General features: G+C 35.3%; 1 protein-coding gene and 1 pseudogene across 1 annotated transcript; one reads left to right on the plus strand and one right to left on the minus strand.

Annotated features, from left to right (window-relative positions):
• Positions 1–1906: 1906 nt before the first annotated feature.
• On the minus strand, positions 1907–6039 carry LOC139853292 (DEAD-box ATP-dependent RNA helicase 32-like; annotated as a pseudogene).
• An 890-nt stretch (positions 6040–6929) lies between these two features.
• LOC139853122 (alanine--tRNA ligase-like) lies at positions 6930–13039 on the plus strand. The gene is made up of 23 exons (XM_071842498.1): positions 6930–7113; positions 7665–7903; positions 8007–8147; positions 8260–8406; positions 8504–8656; positions 8742–8871; positions 9022–9124; positions 9205–9325; positions 9461–9520; positions 9644–9694; positions 9776–9871; positions 9957–10058; positions 10204–10326; positions 10453–10596; positions 10710–10781; positions 10869–10944; positions 11011–11153; positions 11377–11485; positions 11588–11775; positions 11916–12005; positions 12110–12292; positions 12373–12552; positions 12684–13039. The coding sequence occupies exons 1-23, from the start codon at positions 6963–6965 to the stop codon at positions 12753–12755; spliced, it is 2874 nt and encodes a 957-aa protein (XP_071698599.1). The 5' UTR covers positions 6930–6962; the 3' UTR covers positions 12756–13039.
• The last annotated feature ends 772 nt before the right edge of the window (positions 13040–13811 follow it).

The following is a 13811-nucleotide window of genomic DNA, read 5'->3' on the forward strand; positions in this document are numbered from 1 at the left end:
CGTATAATACGCGTATAAATATATATAATATTAATTTAAATCGTTATATATATTTAATAAAATAAAATATAAATATCGTTATCTTTATCATACTAGTTAAGTAATGAGTTGTCAAAAGTGGTTCTAGATATTTATAAAAGTTATATACGTTTTAATAATAAAGTTCTTTTTAAACTGAAAATGTTTTTGTATGTTTGAAACTAAATAGATCAATCGAGTCTTTATGAGATTCAATCTTCCACTATCCTTTGTCTAGTTCTCAATGATTGACAGTTTGTTCTTATTTATAAATCACTTTACCATTTTCTGAATATTGTTAAAATGGAAAGATTTCTCAAATCAACGTGGGCCTTTCAACAAAGACTTGTAATCATAATTCAATATATCTGATAATTCAATCATTTGATCTTATCTTCTAATTCTATTGATAAATATTTTGAAACAGATACAATCATATAAAGTATTTAATCTAATATTTTGTTTACGTTTCAAGTTATAATATATATACACATATACATATATAATCATATTCGTTTAATGGTTCGTGAATCGTTGGAACTTGGTCGAGGTTGAATGAATGTATGAACATAGTTTAAAATTCTTGAAATTTAACTTAACAAATATTGCTTATCGTGTCGGAAACATATACAGATTAAAGTTTAAATTTGGTTGAAAATTTCCGGGTTGTCTCAAAGAGAAGGTTGGCTGTCAAATCAAGCTGCAGGGTACCCTCGGTAACCGCAAGCCTTTGGACGATCGTACCCTCAACTCCAAAACAGACAAGATTCTCCCATTAAGGGTAAAAAGGTAATTTCGGGGGCAAGAGTATTAAACGGCGCAGTTAATTGTCAAATCAATGCAGCAAAAGTAATTATTACTAAGTTTAACTTAACGAAGCTCATATGCCGATATTAACGCTTCGTAAAATTAAACTGGGGGGCTTGATAGTGTACCCGACCTCCGGCCCATTTATCAGCTTCAAAGTTTGCTTCGGAGGATACGGCTACAATATATGGAACGAAGTAAACTTCAGCTACGGTGAACGAGGTCATGGAATCAGAGCAACAACAGTGAGCTTAGAGCCCATAAAACCTCGGTCAATTACAAAGTCAAGGCTAGCGAAACTATTCCTAGCTCGGTGCACGCCTGTACCACAAAGGAAAGGGGACAAACTCACTTTCCTCTGCAGGTTTACCAAAAGGGAAAGTCAACTAGTGATCCAAAATCATTGGGAACAAGCGAACTGATATGGAAAGCCGTTCCATCCCACTTATAAATGGTATAGAATGCAGGAAACATTCCACATTCAATCCATACACATATAATAACACAATCATGTTATACCATTTGCTTCGGTGGCGTAAAACAGTCTCCTGACTGTTACCTTCGGGGAATCGCCAGCGAATATATCCAAAACCACAATCACTCAATCTCAATCTCAATCTCTGTGACTTGTATATCCCCATATCAATACTAATCGCCGGTTATTGTACAAACATGTTAGATAGGTAACATATAACAAAGAGTGTAAAGCCACTACCACTCGGACTTGATTGAGCTTGTATCTTTAAGTTAAAGCTCAACTCGATTAATTGAACTCATGCTCGGACTCAATTAAACCATCAATGTTACAACTTTCAATGGATCTTATTTTGAAGTTAATCTAGTTGGAAATGAATCCAGATTTACGACATGTATAGAATATAACGTGGCTACCCTTGTCAGTTTCGACTTAGATGATGGTTCTTAAAGATGGTTTATAAAAAGGTTTAGCTAACTTATGCCGCTATAAGGGCATAGGTTATCAAGCGTTTAGACAATATTATATGTTGCATTGCAATATAAATACTATGCCGCCGAAAATTTTAAGTGTTTGGAAACTAATATATGTTGCATTCAGGTATAAATAAAACAATCAAGGACAAAAACATTCTCGTTAACTCCTACCCACTTTCATTATTTTCTACTGTAACAAAATTTGTACCGCAACTATAAATTCAAACTCAAGACTGCATAGAACTCAATAACTTAAGAGCAAGCTCTTCTTGCTCTGCTAAAGGTATTGCACCAGTCTTCAATGCCACCTTATCCATACTCTCATCATCACTACCACTATCAAAGTACACCTTCGATCTTTTTACTTTCATGGTGTCTTTATCCGACTCAAAAAAGCCTTCATCTTCATCTTCATCTTCATCTCTAGCTCTCTTATATTTGATCTTTTCCTTTAATCTCTTTTCTTTCCATCTTTGACGGTCCACTTGCTTGTCCTCCTTGTCACGTTCTTTCATATTTTCTCTCAAGTCTGCAAACCTCTTCAATACTGCAAAAAAATAAAAGAATATCAACCAAAAAACGTCACGTAAACTCCATTTAGATCACTTAAACGAGTGTTCCTTACCTTTATCTGTATCAAGCAGAGCAGAGTCCGGCCTCATGTCTGCTAATGTTGCAAGTGGTGGCAATGCATTCCCTTCTTCATCAAATACAACTCGTGTACCGACTGGCCTATGGACATTGATCTTCAGCTTCTTTTTCTTATTAACTCTAGTTATAGGCCTACAACAATATTTGATTATTATAAAATAAGTACTATCGACAAAGATACAATAATATGATTAATCAGATTGTTCAAACTATGACATTAGAAAAGAGTAAACATACATTATGCTGTCGGCAGTAAAGCCTTCATATGAAGTAAATCATGTATCTCTTCATCTTCAGAATCCTCAAGTAAATTATTACTTTGCTTTCGTCTTATAAAATCTTTATTCTCAGGAATTTCGGGTACCAAATTGGACTCTGCAAGGTCCTTTCTGACCATACTTTTTCGGTCAAGATAACGGAGTTGTGGGGTCATTGGCAAACCCAAGGATGACGAGTAGTCGTCGATGGGAAGCTTTGTCATATCAAAAATATCTTTATCTTTTTGTTTGTAGATTGATTTAATGTATGTTTTAAAGGCCCCTTGAGCCAAAGGCTGCAGATCCGTGTACTTAGCTAGCAGACCAGCTAACAAACCAGAAACCGACTGCACTCGTTTTGTATTTGGCTGCAACATATTAGATTTGCAAAACATGATTATAATATTGGACTATAAAGTGTTTAGGGTCAGCCCAAACCACTTCAACCCATATGAAAAAGAACATTTTGACACAAATCAGTTTTGACCCAAACCAATTTACGCCTGCTACCAAAGCCACACGATTCACCTATATTGTCACCTTTACACATTACCTTGAACTGAACGGGTATGTTTTTCTCCTGCAATCTTTCAAGCATCTTCATTTCTGAAGGCAAAAGAAACAAGACCGACCTCCCGACAGAATTATAGCGGGCAGTTCGACCAACCCTATGTATATAACCTGCAACATCATCAGGGCAATCCACCTGTAAAAAAAAAAAAATCAGATTTTTTATATCCTCAACAATTGACAAAACAAAATAAAAAAATGGAAAGTAGAGCTGACAAGTTCAACACATCCACTGATGAAATGGGCTGATTAAGGTTGTGTTTTAACATAAACTGGTCAAAGTAAATAACTTTAGCCAAAATGAGAATTGGTAAAAGTGTTATAAAGGTTAAATGATGCTGTCTATATTTTTTAAAGCATGAAATATTATAAATTGCCTATCCTTAAATTAGATTATTATATTGCAGAATATTGCTTTTATAATAATAATTTACACATCAATTATTTAACAAAAAACTTTTCCAAAAAGGGACTAGGGTTTTTAGGTCAACGTAACCTGACCCATGTCAACCTGTACCCGCCCCACCAATTTTGCCACCTCTACTAAATACTTCAGCAGTTTAATGTACCTGAACAACCCAATCAACTCCCTTGTTAAAATCCAGGCCTCGTGAAGACACATCGGTTGAAAACAGAACTGAACGTTGTTCAACAAACTGTTGTAATATGAATGTCCGTTTGATTTGTTTCATCCTTCCGTGCAGGCACTTCAAAGGTATCCCAGGACGCAGCTTTTTGAATGCTTCATATACAAATCTCACCTATCAGATCATGCCAAAAATGTAAACATAATAGAACAACATCAGTTCGGATAAAATAAGAGTTGTAAAGATAGTAACTACCTGTTTGCAGGTTGAAAGAAAAACAAGGATCCTCGAATTTAGATGTGCTTTTATGAAGCTCCATAGCATGTCTAGTTTTTGATCAAGAGGAACAAGTTTTACTTTCTGCTGCAGACGAGTAGGGGTAAGATTGGATTCATTTTTAAGCCGAGGATTAGGGATTCGATCTTCAAGATATTCAGGGTCTTTAAGACTGAGTCGTGCAAGATCTTTAACTGATTTTGTTTGGGTTGCAGAGAAAAGTAGAGTCTGTCTATGTTTAGGAAGTTGTGAAATTATATGATCGACTTCTTTTTTAAACCCAGCATCAAGGATTCGATCCGCTTCATCAAGTACCAGTACCTGTTAACTGACATGGATCACATACCCAAATTAGTGAACTAGCAAGAAGACGGGAGCAAACCCAATTTCAACCCATTTCACTAAAAGGGGGGCAATTTCAACCGAAAGGCATGCAAGAAGCAAAAATAGCAGAAAATGTGAGAAAGTAAAAGTGAGTGGGGTAGAAGTTGTGACCTGTAGGTGTGAACAATCAAAATTTGGAGTTGTATCCATGTGCTTGAGAAGCCGGCCCGGTGTACAAATCAGTGGTGTACAAATCAGTATATTCATACGATTCACATGGTCCTTCTCTACATCATATTCATGACCGCCAATTAAAAGACCAGCACTAAATCCATGGTGCTTTCCAACTGATTTCAGTACCTTAAAAAGCTGGTCTGCCAACTCCATGGTTGGAGACATAATAATGCTACCTACTCCATTCTCCAGACCCCATCTTGATTTGTATAATTTCTCTATAACCTATAAAATTTGATATGTGATATTAACACGTCTTACAATAGAAACATGAACTTCACACTTCATAAACAATACAAGTATGTTCCAACAATTTGGCCTTAGCATTTACATAAGATAAGCTAGAGGATTATCACATGGCTATAAAATTTAGTTGCACCAAGATCATTATTAGCCATTATGAGTACAATGAGAAAGTTGATAATGGCTTAAAAATGTAACATAGCTTTAACCAATGAATAAAAAGGTTCTTTATAACCAATTAACACAGCTAGGTTTCAAATTCATACCTATTTGTGTCTTAAATTATAAAAACTGAAACTTGGGTGCACTTCTGTGGGAACAAGTTCCTTTCTTTTCTTACTTTTTATAGCAAAGACTAGTAATCACTTGAATTCGTTGACTATTGAAAAAGATTAAAGTAAAACTTGATTTCCTTTTACTACATTTACTCATGATATGATCAACTACTTATTGCATTTATTAACAGAATGTAATAAACATCAAACAGCCATGAATCAACCACTAGACATGAGATATCACAATCACATTTAGCTCTAGCTCAAAGCTTCATACTCTATATCACACAGAAATCAAGTCGTCCAAATTTTCAGAATATTGCATCACTAATCACTAATTAAGATTATATTCGTGGCTACAAATCACAATAAATAATACCGGATAGAATAATAATATTCATATATTCATATATTAAGCTAAAGCTGATTAAAAACCCACAAACTTACCGGAATAATAAAAGCTAAGGTTTTGCCAGAACCGGTTTGGGCAGCACCGAGTATATCACGGCCACATAGCGCATGAGGTAACGAAGCCCGTTGAATGTTGGTCATAACTTTATATCCAGACTGACGCAATCCATCCTTTAAATTCTTCGAAATCGGAAGTTGTTGGAATTTGGTACAGCCGGCGTACTGAGAATACGTATTTTCATCGATACGGCCGACCGGTGATTTAGCCGGAAGTGGCGGGAGTGATAATGGATTTGAACCGGATTCTGGTTTACCAAACTCTATCCATTTTTCGAGTAAATTGATCTCTTTAGCTTCAGATGAGCGGCTTTGGAGACGTAATTGTTTGGATTTTGGTTTCTTCATTTGAAATTTGGATTGTTGTGTAGGGTTTTACTGGTGATTCTGGTTGGGTTTGAGAGTGAAATTAGGGTTTTAGCCATTTAAAGGTCATCGTTAGTAAAAAAAATTTTTATTCATAATTAATTATTAATCTTAATCTTAAATCTTAATTAATTATTAATTAATCTGAACTTAATAAAAGGGGCTCACACACACTTTTTAATCCTCGACACCTATTTTAACTTTTTACTCTTCTAATAATATTCAATTAATGTGTGAGTATTAAAAAAATGCGTGTGAGAATCATCCCTTAATAAAAACACACGATATATAAAAAAAAAATAAAATAATAAAAACCCTAGCTTTGATTTAAAAAAAAAAGCTTTGATTTAATTGGGCCGACCAAATTTGAGCATATTTAAGAGCCATACACGCGGACAAGGCCTACAGCAGAATACTACGTCGTTTCAAATTAATGCAGTATAAATATAGAATTACCAAGTTATTCGCCAAATTCTATTCGTTTATTGATCCTATCACCCTTAAACCCTCACTCTCTAACGACGTCGTATCACTCCTCAAACGCCGTTAATTATTTAACGATCATCACCTCCAAACTTTCCTTCTCTTGAAATTGTAATAGTTACAGATGGATGAAGGTTCAATTCGCTCGTAATTTAAACTCAGCGTTGAGTTATCGCACAATCGTCGGTTATTCGAAAGTTAGGGTTTCTAGAAAGAATTATATTTTAGGCCGGTTTAACTTATCAACTGGGCCAATGGGGCTTTGCCTCATTGGTCACCATGTTAACATGGTGTTCGAGGAGACCAAGGGTTCGAGTCTCGGGGGGGGGGGGATTTTCGTGAATTAACTCTAACCACTAACATTGCCTTTCAAAAAAAAAAAAAAAAAAAAAAAAAAAAAAAAAAAAAAAAAAAACTTATCAACTGGTGTTGCTAGTGATTCAGTGAAAATTATGGGTTCGCAACCGGATATTGAGGTTGAATGGCCGGCGAATAAAGTTAGAGATAGTTTTATTAAGTTCTTTGAAAAAAAGAATCACGTGTATTGGAAATCAAGTCCTGTTGTGCCTGTTAATGATCCCACACTCTTGTTTGCTAATGCTGGTTCGTTAAACGTATTCATACTCTTTGATTTATTGTAATAGATACCAATAATTATATGCATGTACGTGTACTAGCATATTAGGTAAGTTTGGAATTAAAGTTATAGTTTGATATTTTTGATCAATATAATGAGAAACTCTTTGACGCTTTATAAAGTATAAGGACATGTTGATGTTGAATTCTGTGAAATAGGTATCTGCTTTGATTTTGTAGATTTAAGAGCAATATATTAGACATTACAAGAATAATTTGTGGATTGAAATCTTGAAAAAGAGTGTTTTTTTGTTTGAATTTGTGGACGTTTTAACAAACGTTTATTCGTTTGTAGGGACATTCGTAGGTCCTAGGTGGTATAGGCATCATAAATCATAAAAGCGGTTAAGATAAAACCAATTTTGTATTGTTCTAATTCTAGTTAGTTAAAAATTAGTGCAGTATAATTCAATATCTTATAGTGATTATTTTGTTTTCACTACTAGGTGCTGATATTTATGGTTTGAATTGATGGTATTACTTAGTTATATCAATTATTTATTTTCTGTAATTTACAGGTATGAATCAGTTCAAGCCTATCTTTTTGGGTACTGCTGATCCTAACACTTCGTTGAGTAAACTGACTCGTGCCTGCAACACACAAAAGTGTATCCGAGCTGGCGGGAAACATAACGATCTTGATGATGTTGGAAAAGACACTTATCATCACACCTTTTTTGAGATGCTTGGTAACTGGTCATTCGGTGATTATTTTAAAGAGGAAGCCATTGGATGGGCATGGGAGCTTCTCACGACGGTATCGACACAACTTTGCGTCTCAGTTTATTGTCACATTTATTTAATATACTCTTGGAGTTTTCATCATCATGTTTATTCGGTTCTTGCATATTGATGTACAGGTCTTTAAATTACCTACTGATCGAATTTATGCTACTTATTTTGGCGGTGATGAGAAATTGGGCCTTCCTGCTGACGACGAAGCTAAAAATATTTGGCTAAAATATCTTCCACCTGCACGAGTTTTGCCTTTTGGCTGTAAAGTAAGTTTTTTTTAATCAAATTTTAAGTGATTTTGGCACAATGGTATTTATAAGTTGTAACCCAAACGGGCCAACTAATTCAGCCTAATAACTTGTTTAAATTATGTGGTAGGACAACTTCTGGGAGATGGGTGATACTGGGCCATGTGGACCATGTACTGAAATACACTTTGATAGGATTGGTGGTCGAGATTCTGCAGAGTTGGTGAACAACGATGACCCTACATTGATCGAAATATGGAATATTGTGTTTATTCAGGTAAAGCTCTTGTTTTTTTTGTCTCTTATGCAAGAATAGCAAAGACTTTATGCTTGTTTTTTGAAAATCTTGATTTTGTTTTCTTTGTATTACACAGTTTAATAGGGAAGCTGATGGTTCCTTGAAACCTCTACCTGCCAAACACGTGGATACTGGGATGGGTTTTGAAAGATTGACTTCGATTCTTCAGAACAAGATGAGCAACTACGATACTGATATCTTCATACCTATTTTTGATGCAATCCAACATGTAATATAAATAGACTTGCATGTACTCTTCACTTGAATTAGCCCCAATATGCATTGCATTGACCATCTTTGACTGTTTTTGGTAGGCAACTGAGGCTAGACCATATACAGGTAAAGTTGGTCCAGACGATGTTGACGGAATTGACATGGCGTATAGAGTCGTTGCTGACCACATTAGAACTCTCTCATTCGCCATTGCAGACGGTTCACGTCCAGGTTGATATCTGAACCTGCTTTTTCACTTTACCATCTTATCGTGTGATAAGACGTGCCCTTTAACTTTGTATCATGTGCATATCTCAATTGGCATGTTCTGATTTGCCATATAATTTTGCCCAATTTCATGATAAAGTTCATGATCTACAGGCAATGAAGGTCGTGAATATGTTCTGCGGCGTATTCTTCGCCGAGCTGTACGTTATGGAAGAGATGTTCGTTTACTGCATGCAAAGCCAGGATTTTTCAGCGGGTAGCTTATATAGTTTTGAATTCACATTAATTATATAATGTAATTATAGAATTTGTTTAACTTTGTGATGCTGGAATCAGATTGGTAAAAGTTGTAGTGGACTCAATGTGTCATGTTTATCCTGAGCTAAAACAACGAGAGGCGCACATTAGAGAGGTTATAGCTGAAGAGGAAGCAAGTTTTGAGAGGACATTATCTCATGTAAGCTTGGTCTTTATTCATACTACTTAATGTGTGCTCCAAATATACTGTGATTCTGCTCATTGTTGAATCATTTTTTTTGATATATTTATCTATTATTTTATGTAATGACTAAAATGAGCATTGTGACTATAGGGATTCCAGAAATTCGAGAAGACAGTTAAAGATGTTCAGGGGGAGAAATTTAGTGGACAGGCAAGTTTTTTTTTTTTTTTTTTTTTTTTAAGAAAAAAATCTGATTTCTTCATCATCATCTAGATTCTTCTTTTGATGTTCTGTTTTTGTTTCTAATTTTTTGTATAAATCTCATGGTTGCAGGATGCATTTGTGTTGTGGGATACTTATGGATTTCCGTTGGATCTGACACAGGTCTGTAGATGGCTCTTTTGACATATATGTTTTTTTTATACGATGTTTAATGTATCATTAACCTGTTGTTTCTTATGTCAGCTGATGGCAAAAGAAAAGAAGCTGGAGGTTGATGTTGATGGATTTAATATTGCTATGAATGAAGCTAGAGAAAGATCAAGGAATGCCCAGAATAAGGTTAATTGTTTTGCTTTGCGATCTTTTTTGTATGTTTGCAAACAAAAATATACTCCTTTATATTGACAACACGTTATTATGACAGCAAGCTGCAGTTGCGATTGTCATGGATGCAGATGCGACTTCAGCACTGCATAAAAGAGGGGTACCTACAACAAATGATAGCTTTAAGTATGAATGGTTCAAGGTATGTAAGACGAGCTGCTTTACTTGTATATTTTGGCGACTAAGTATTCAGGTCTTCGTATGATTTGATTTTACAGTTTTTGTTTGTATTGCTAAATGCCCGATCTTCAAAAAGAGGAAGGATTATAATAAAATTTCATTTTCAGGAACATGAAAGTGAGATAAAAGCCATTTACACAGGCAGTGAGTACGTGGAATCTGCTGATTCTGGTGTTGATGTTGGTATAATTCTCAAGAGCACTAGCTTTTATGCTGAACAAGGTGGTCAGGTTAGTGCTGGTATTTTTTTTATTTTTCTTTTTCAAAAAAATGATGTATTTATATATTAATTTTTATTATTTTTGGTGATAAATGTGCTTCTATGTATAATAACATGGTATACTGGTATGTATTAGATATATGATACTGGACTACTGGAAGGCTCGTTTGGATCATTTGAAGTTTGTAATGTTCAAGTTTATGGTGGTTTTGTGATACATCTTGGTAAAATTACTGGGGAGTCTACCAAGTTTCATGTGGGTGATAAAGTAATTTGCAAGGTAAAAGACTGACATATGCCAGCCGATCTGATGCTTATTGCTAAAATATTCGTTTTGAGTTTTGACCCATTTTTGGGTGTCTTTTTTGACTTTTTTTGAGAATCTTTGTATAGGTTGATTATGAAAGGCGTCAGCGCATTGCTCCCAATCATACATGTACACACATGTTAAATTTTGCTCTCAGGGTAAATTCAATCACACCACATCATTAGTTTTTGATCGTCACCTTGTTTAATCATTCTCGTATTCCTAAGATTGCAATTTGTTTGCAGGAAGTACTTGGGACTCATGTCGATCAGAAAGGATCCATCGTTCTTCCAGAAAAATTAAGATTTGACTTCTCCCATGGTAAGTTTAATAGCACTTTATTTTGTTACCGCAATCATGTGTAAATAATTTTTAACTTTTTTACAGGGAAACCTGTAAAACCAGAGGACCTTTACAAAATTGAATCCATTGTGAATGAACAAATAAAAGCCGAATTAGATGTTTCTGCAAAGGAGGCGAGCCTCGCTGATGCCAAGCGAGTTAACGGTTTGCGGGCTGTTTTTGGTGAAGTAAGCTTGTCTGAAATCCTTGTTCTCATTTTTAGGGACTGAAATTGAAAAAATTCCTAGTTTAGGGACTAAATGTGAAAGTTTTCAAAGTTCAGGGACTGGGATGCAAAACTCATAAAGTTTGCAAATTTCGGAACTTTTGCAAATTTGCAAAAGAGTCCCTGACTATTTTGTATACTGAAATATCAAAATCTAACAAATGTTGATTTTTTTTTGGGTACAGGTGTATCCCGATCCAGTTAGGATTGTTGCAATTGGGCGACAAGTTGACGATCTTTTGGCTGATCCTGAAAACGAAGAGTGGGTGTCTATATCTGCAGAACTCTGTGGAGGTACGTGCCTTTTCACTATTGGTGACTTTTATAAAAAGTTAAAAACTTGTTTTATCTTCTATAGTATAAGTAAATATTAAACTTTTACGAATATATATCTAGGGACTCATATTTCAAATACACGAGAGGCGAAGGCTTTTGCACTTCTTTCCGAGGAGGGAATTGCAAAGGGGATTCGAAGAGTTACTGCTGTAACAACTGAGTATGCTTTCGAGGCTATAAAAAAGGCAGCTGAACTCGAAAATGAAGTTTATCAAGCATCGAAGCTTGAAGGAAGCCTTCTTGAACAGGTTGGTTATCAATTATATATATATATATATATATATATATATATTTTGCAAAATTATCTATGTTTATATTATATACGCTTTTGTATTTTGTGTCTTGAAGTTGTACGTTGTCTGATGTGTACGATTCTTGTTTATTTCAGAAAGTGGCCTCATTAAATGGTCAAGTAGAGTCTGCCTATATTCCATCAGCAAAGAAGGCTGATTTAAAGGCTAAAATCTTGCTCCTTCAGGTAAGTTATAATCTTTATAATATAAGTTACTTTCACAAAATTACCACTGAAACTTTATGATTAAAAGATGATTATGGGGTTTTTTTTATTTTATTTTATTTCAGAATTCAGTAATAGAAGGCAAAAAGAAGATTGCTAAAGAGAACATCAACAAAGCCGTTGAGGCTGCAATTAAAGCAGCGGAAGTTGCTTCTTCTGAAGGTGTACCCTTTTGCATTTTACATGTTGCTGTGGGATCGGATAATGCTGCCATTCGTGAAGCCGTTGTGAAAGTTATGGAACAAACGGTCAGTAGAAAATCCATCTATTATCCGTTTCTTATTACATTTGTTTTGTAAACATTTTTTGGTGGTGGTTGGGTTGGCAGGGAATGGCGGTGATGGTTTTTAGCACCGATGAAGAATCAAAGAAGGCGTTAGTTTGTGCTGGGGTGCCAGAAAATAGTGATAAAAGCAAACAGTTGAAGGTTTTGGAGTGGCTCAAGGCGGCATTGAAGCCACTTGAAGGCAAAGGCGGTCCTGGTAAAGGTGGTCTCGCTCAAGGCCAGGTATTATTCTTTGTTCTATAATTTACATTTTGCGTTCCATAATAGGTGGGGCCAGGCTGGACTATATTGTTGTGTTATTACTTTACGCTCATGATGATGATGATGATGATGATGTCATGTTCTTTATACAGGGAGCCGATATAAATCATGTAGAAGAAGCAATAGATGTTGCTAAGTCATTTGCAGCACTGAAACTAGGCTGAAAAGCTCAACTTAGTTGCGCGCGCGCGCACACACACACACACACACACTATCTCATGTTGGTCAACGAAAATTGTGGTGCGAACATACGAATGGCTGGTTGTTGGTTGGGGTTATGGCTAACATGTAGTGGTTTGAGGAGAAAGAAAAACAATGGGGTCTTGATAAGCATTTGAAATTGATGTCCATTTTCTATATAGACTAAACATGATGGATTGTTGCTAGAATTCTTAAAACTAATATACAAATACACGCTTTTGACATCTTTTACTATTTGTTTAAGCTATATTTTTAGTGGGTTCTTGTATCATATAATTAGCATTCTGATTTTGTGCTTTCGGATTAATTCATTGCGGATTTTGAGGCACTTCCATTTTCATTAGCTTTTGATTTTAGTGTATTAGTCGAAGCCCCATGTAACTAGAAACCCTAGCACATTCGATCAGTTATCTGTAGCTGCTTTTGCTACAACACTCCAGGACAACGATAGTGATGCTAAAACTCTGAGCCTGAGTATTTCGATCAGCATCCGAAGCTGAAGTGAATCCGATGTGGAGGGTTTCACGTCTTTACTGATCACGGCCGATGTTGAATTGCACTCTATGGCGGCACCTTGCGAATCCAACGTGGGCCACTTTAGTAAAATTTCAGATAAATTTGGTTTTGAAACTTGAAGGCAATCAAGATCCTTAATTTGGTAATCCGATTAATATACACATTTGTATTTGTCAAAACAAACTTTAATTAATTTTTGTTTCATAAACAAAGAACAGAAATATAGTAAACATAAAAAATTAATATGATATAGGCACAATACATTCTATGTTTCTAAAAATGAGATTCCTAAAGAAACACGAGCCAGATCGTTCACCATTTGACTCTAAAAATAGAACTCGCCCATTAAGGTCATCGTTTACTAATTTCAGTCACGCAGCGAAAACATTGCGTCTCGCCACATATTGATTTCAATATAGGGCTGATCGTCATTTGTGACACGTGTTTCCAAGTCACTTATGAGTTATGACTTTCTATTTCAAAACCCGACACACATTAATCAA

This window comes from Rutidosis leptorrhynchoides, chromosome 6 (genome assembly GCF_046630445.1).
Source record: "Rutidosis leptorrhynchoides isolate AG116_Rl617_1_P2 chromosome 6, CSIRO_AGI_Rlap_v1, whole genome shotgun sequence".
NCBI lineage: Eukaryota > Viridiplantae > Streptophyta > Magnoliopsida > Asterales > Asteraceae > Rutidosis > Rutidosis leptorrhynchoides.

What these genes read in the sequence shown, in the direction of transcription:
- LOC139853122 (XM_071842498.1), top strand. Translation starts at nt 6,963, where the DNA reads ATGGGTTCGCAACCGGATATTGAGGTTGAATGGCCGGCGAATAAAGTT. An exon ending in ACTCTTGTTTGCTAATGCTG is followed by an intron (nt 7,114 to 7,664) that starts GTTCGTTAAACG and finishes TGTAATTTACAG; the next exon opens with GTATGAATCAGTTCAAGCCT. An exon ending in ATCTGCAGAACTCTGTGGAG is followed by an intron (nt 11,486 to 11,587) that starts GTACGTGCCTTT and finishes ATATATATCTAG; the next exon opens with GGACTCATATTTCAAATACA.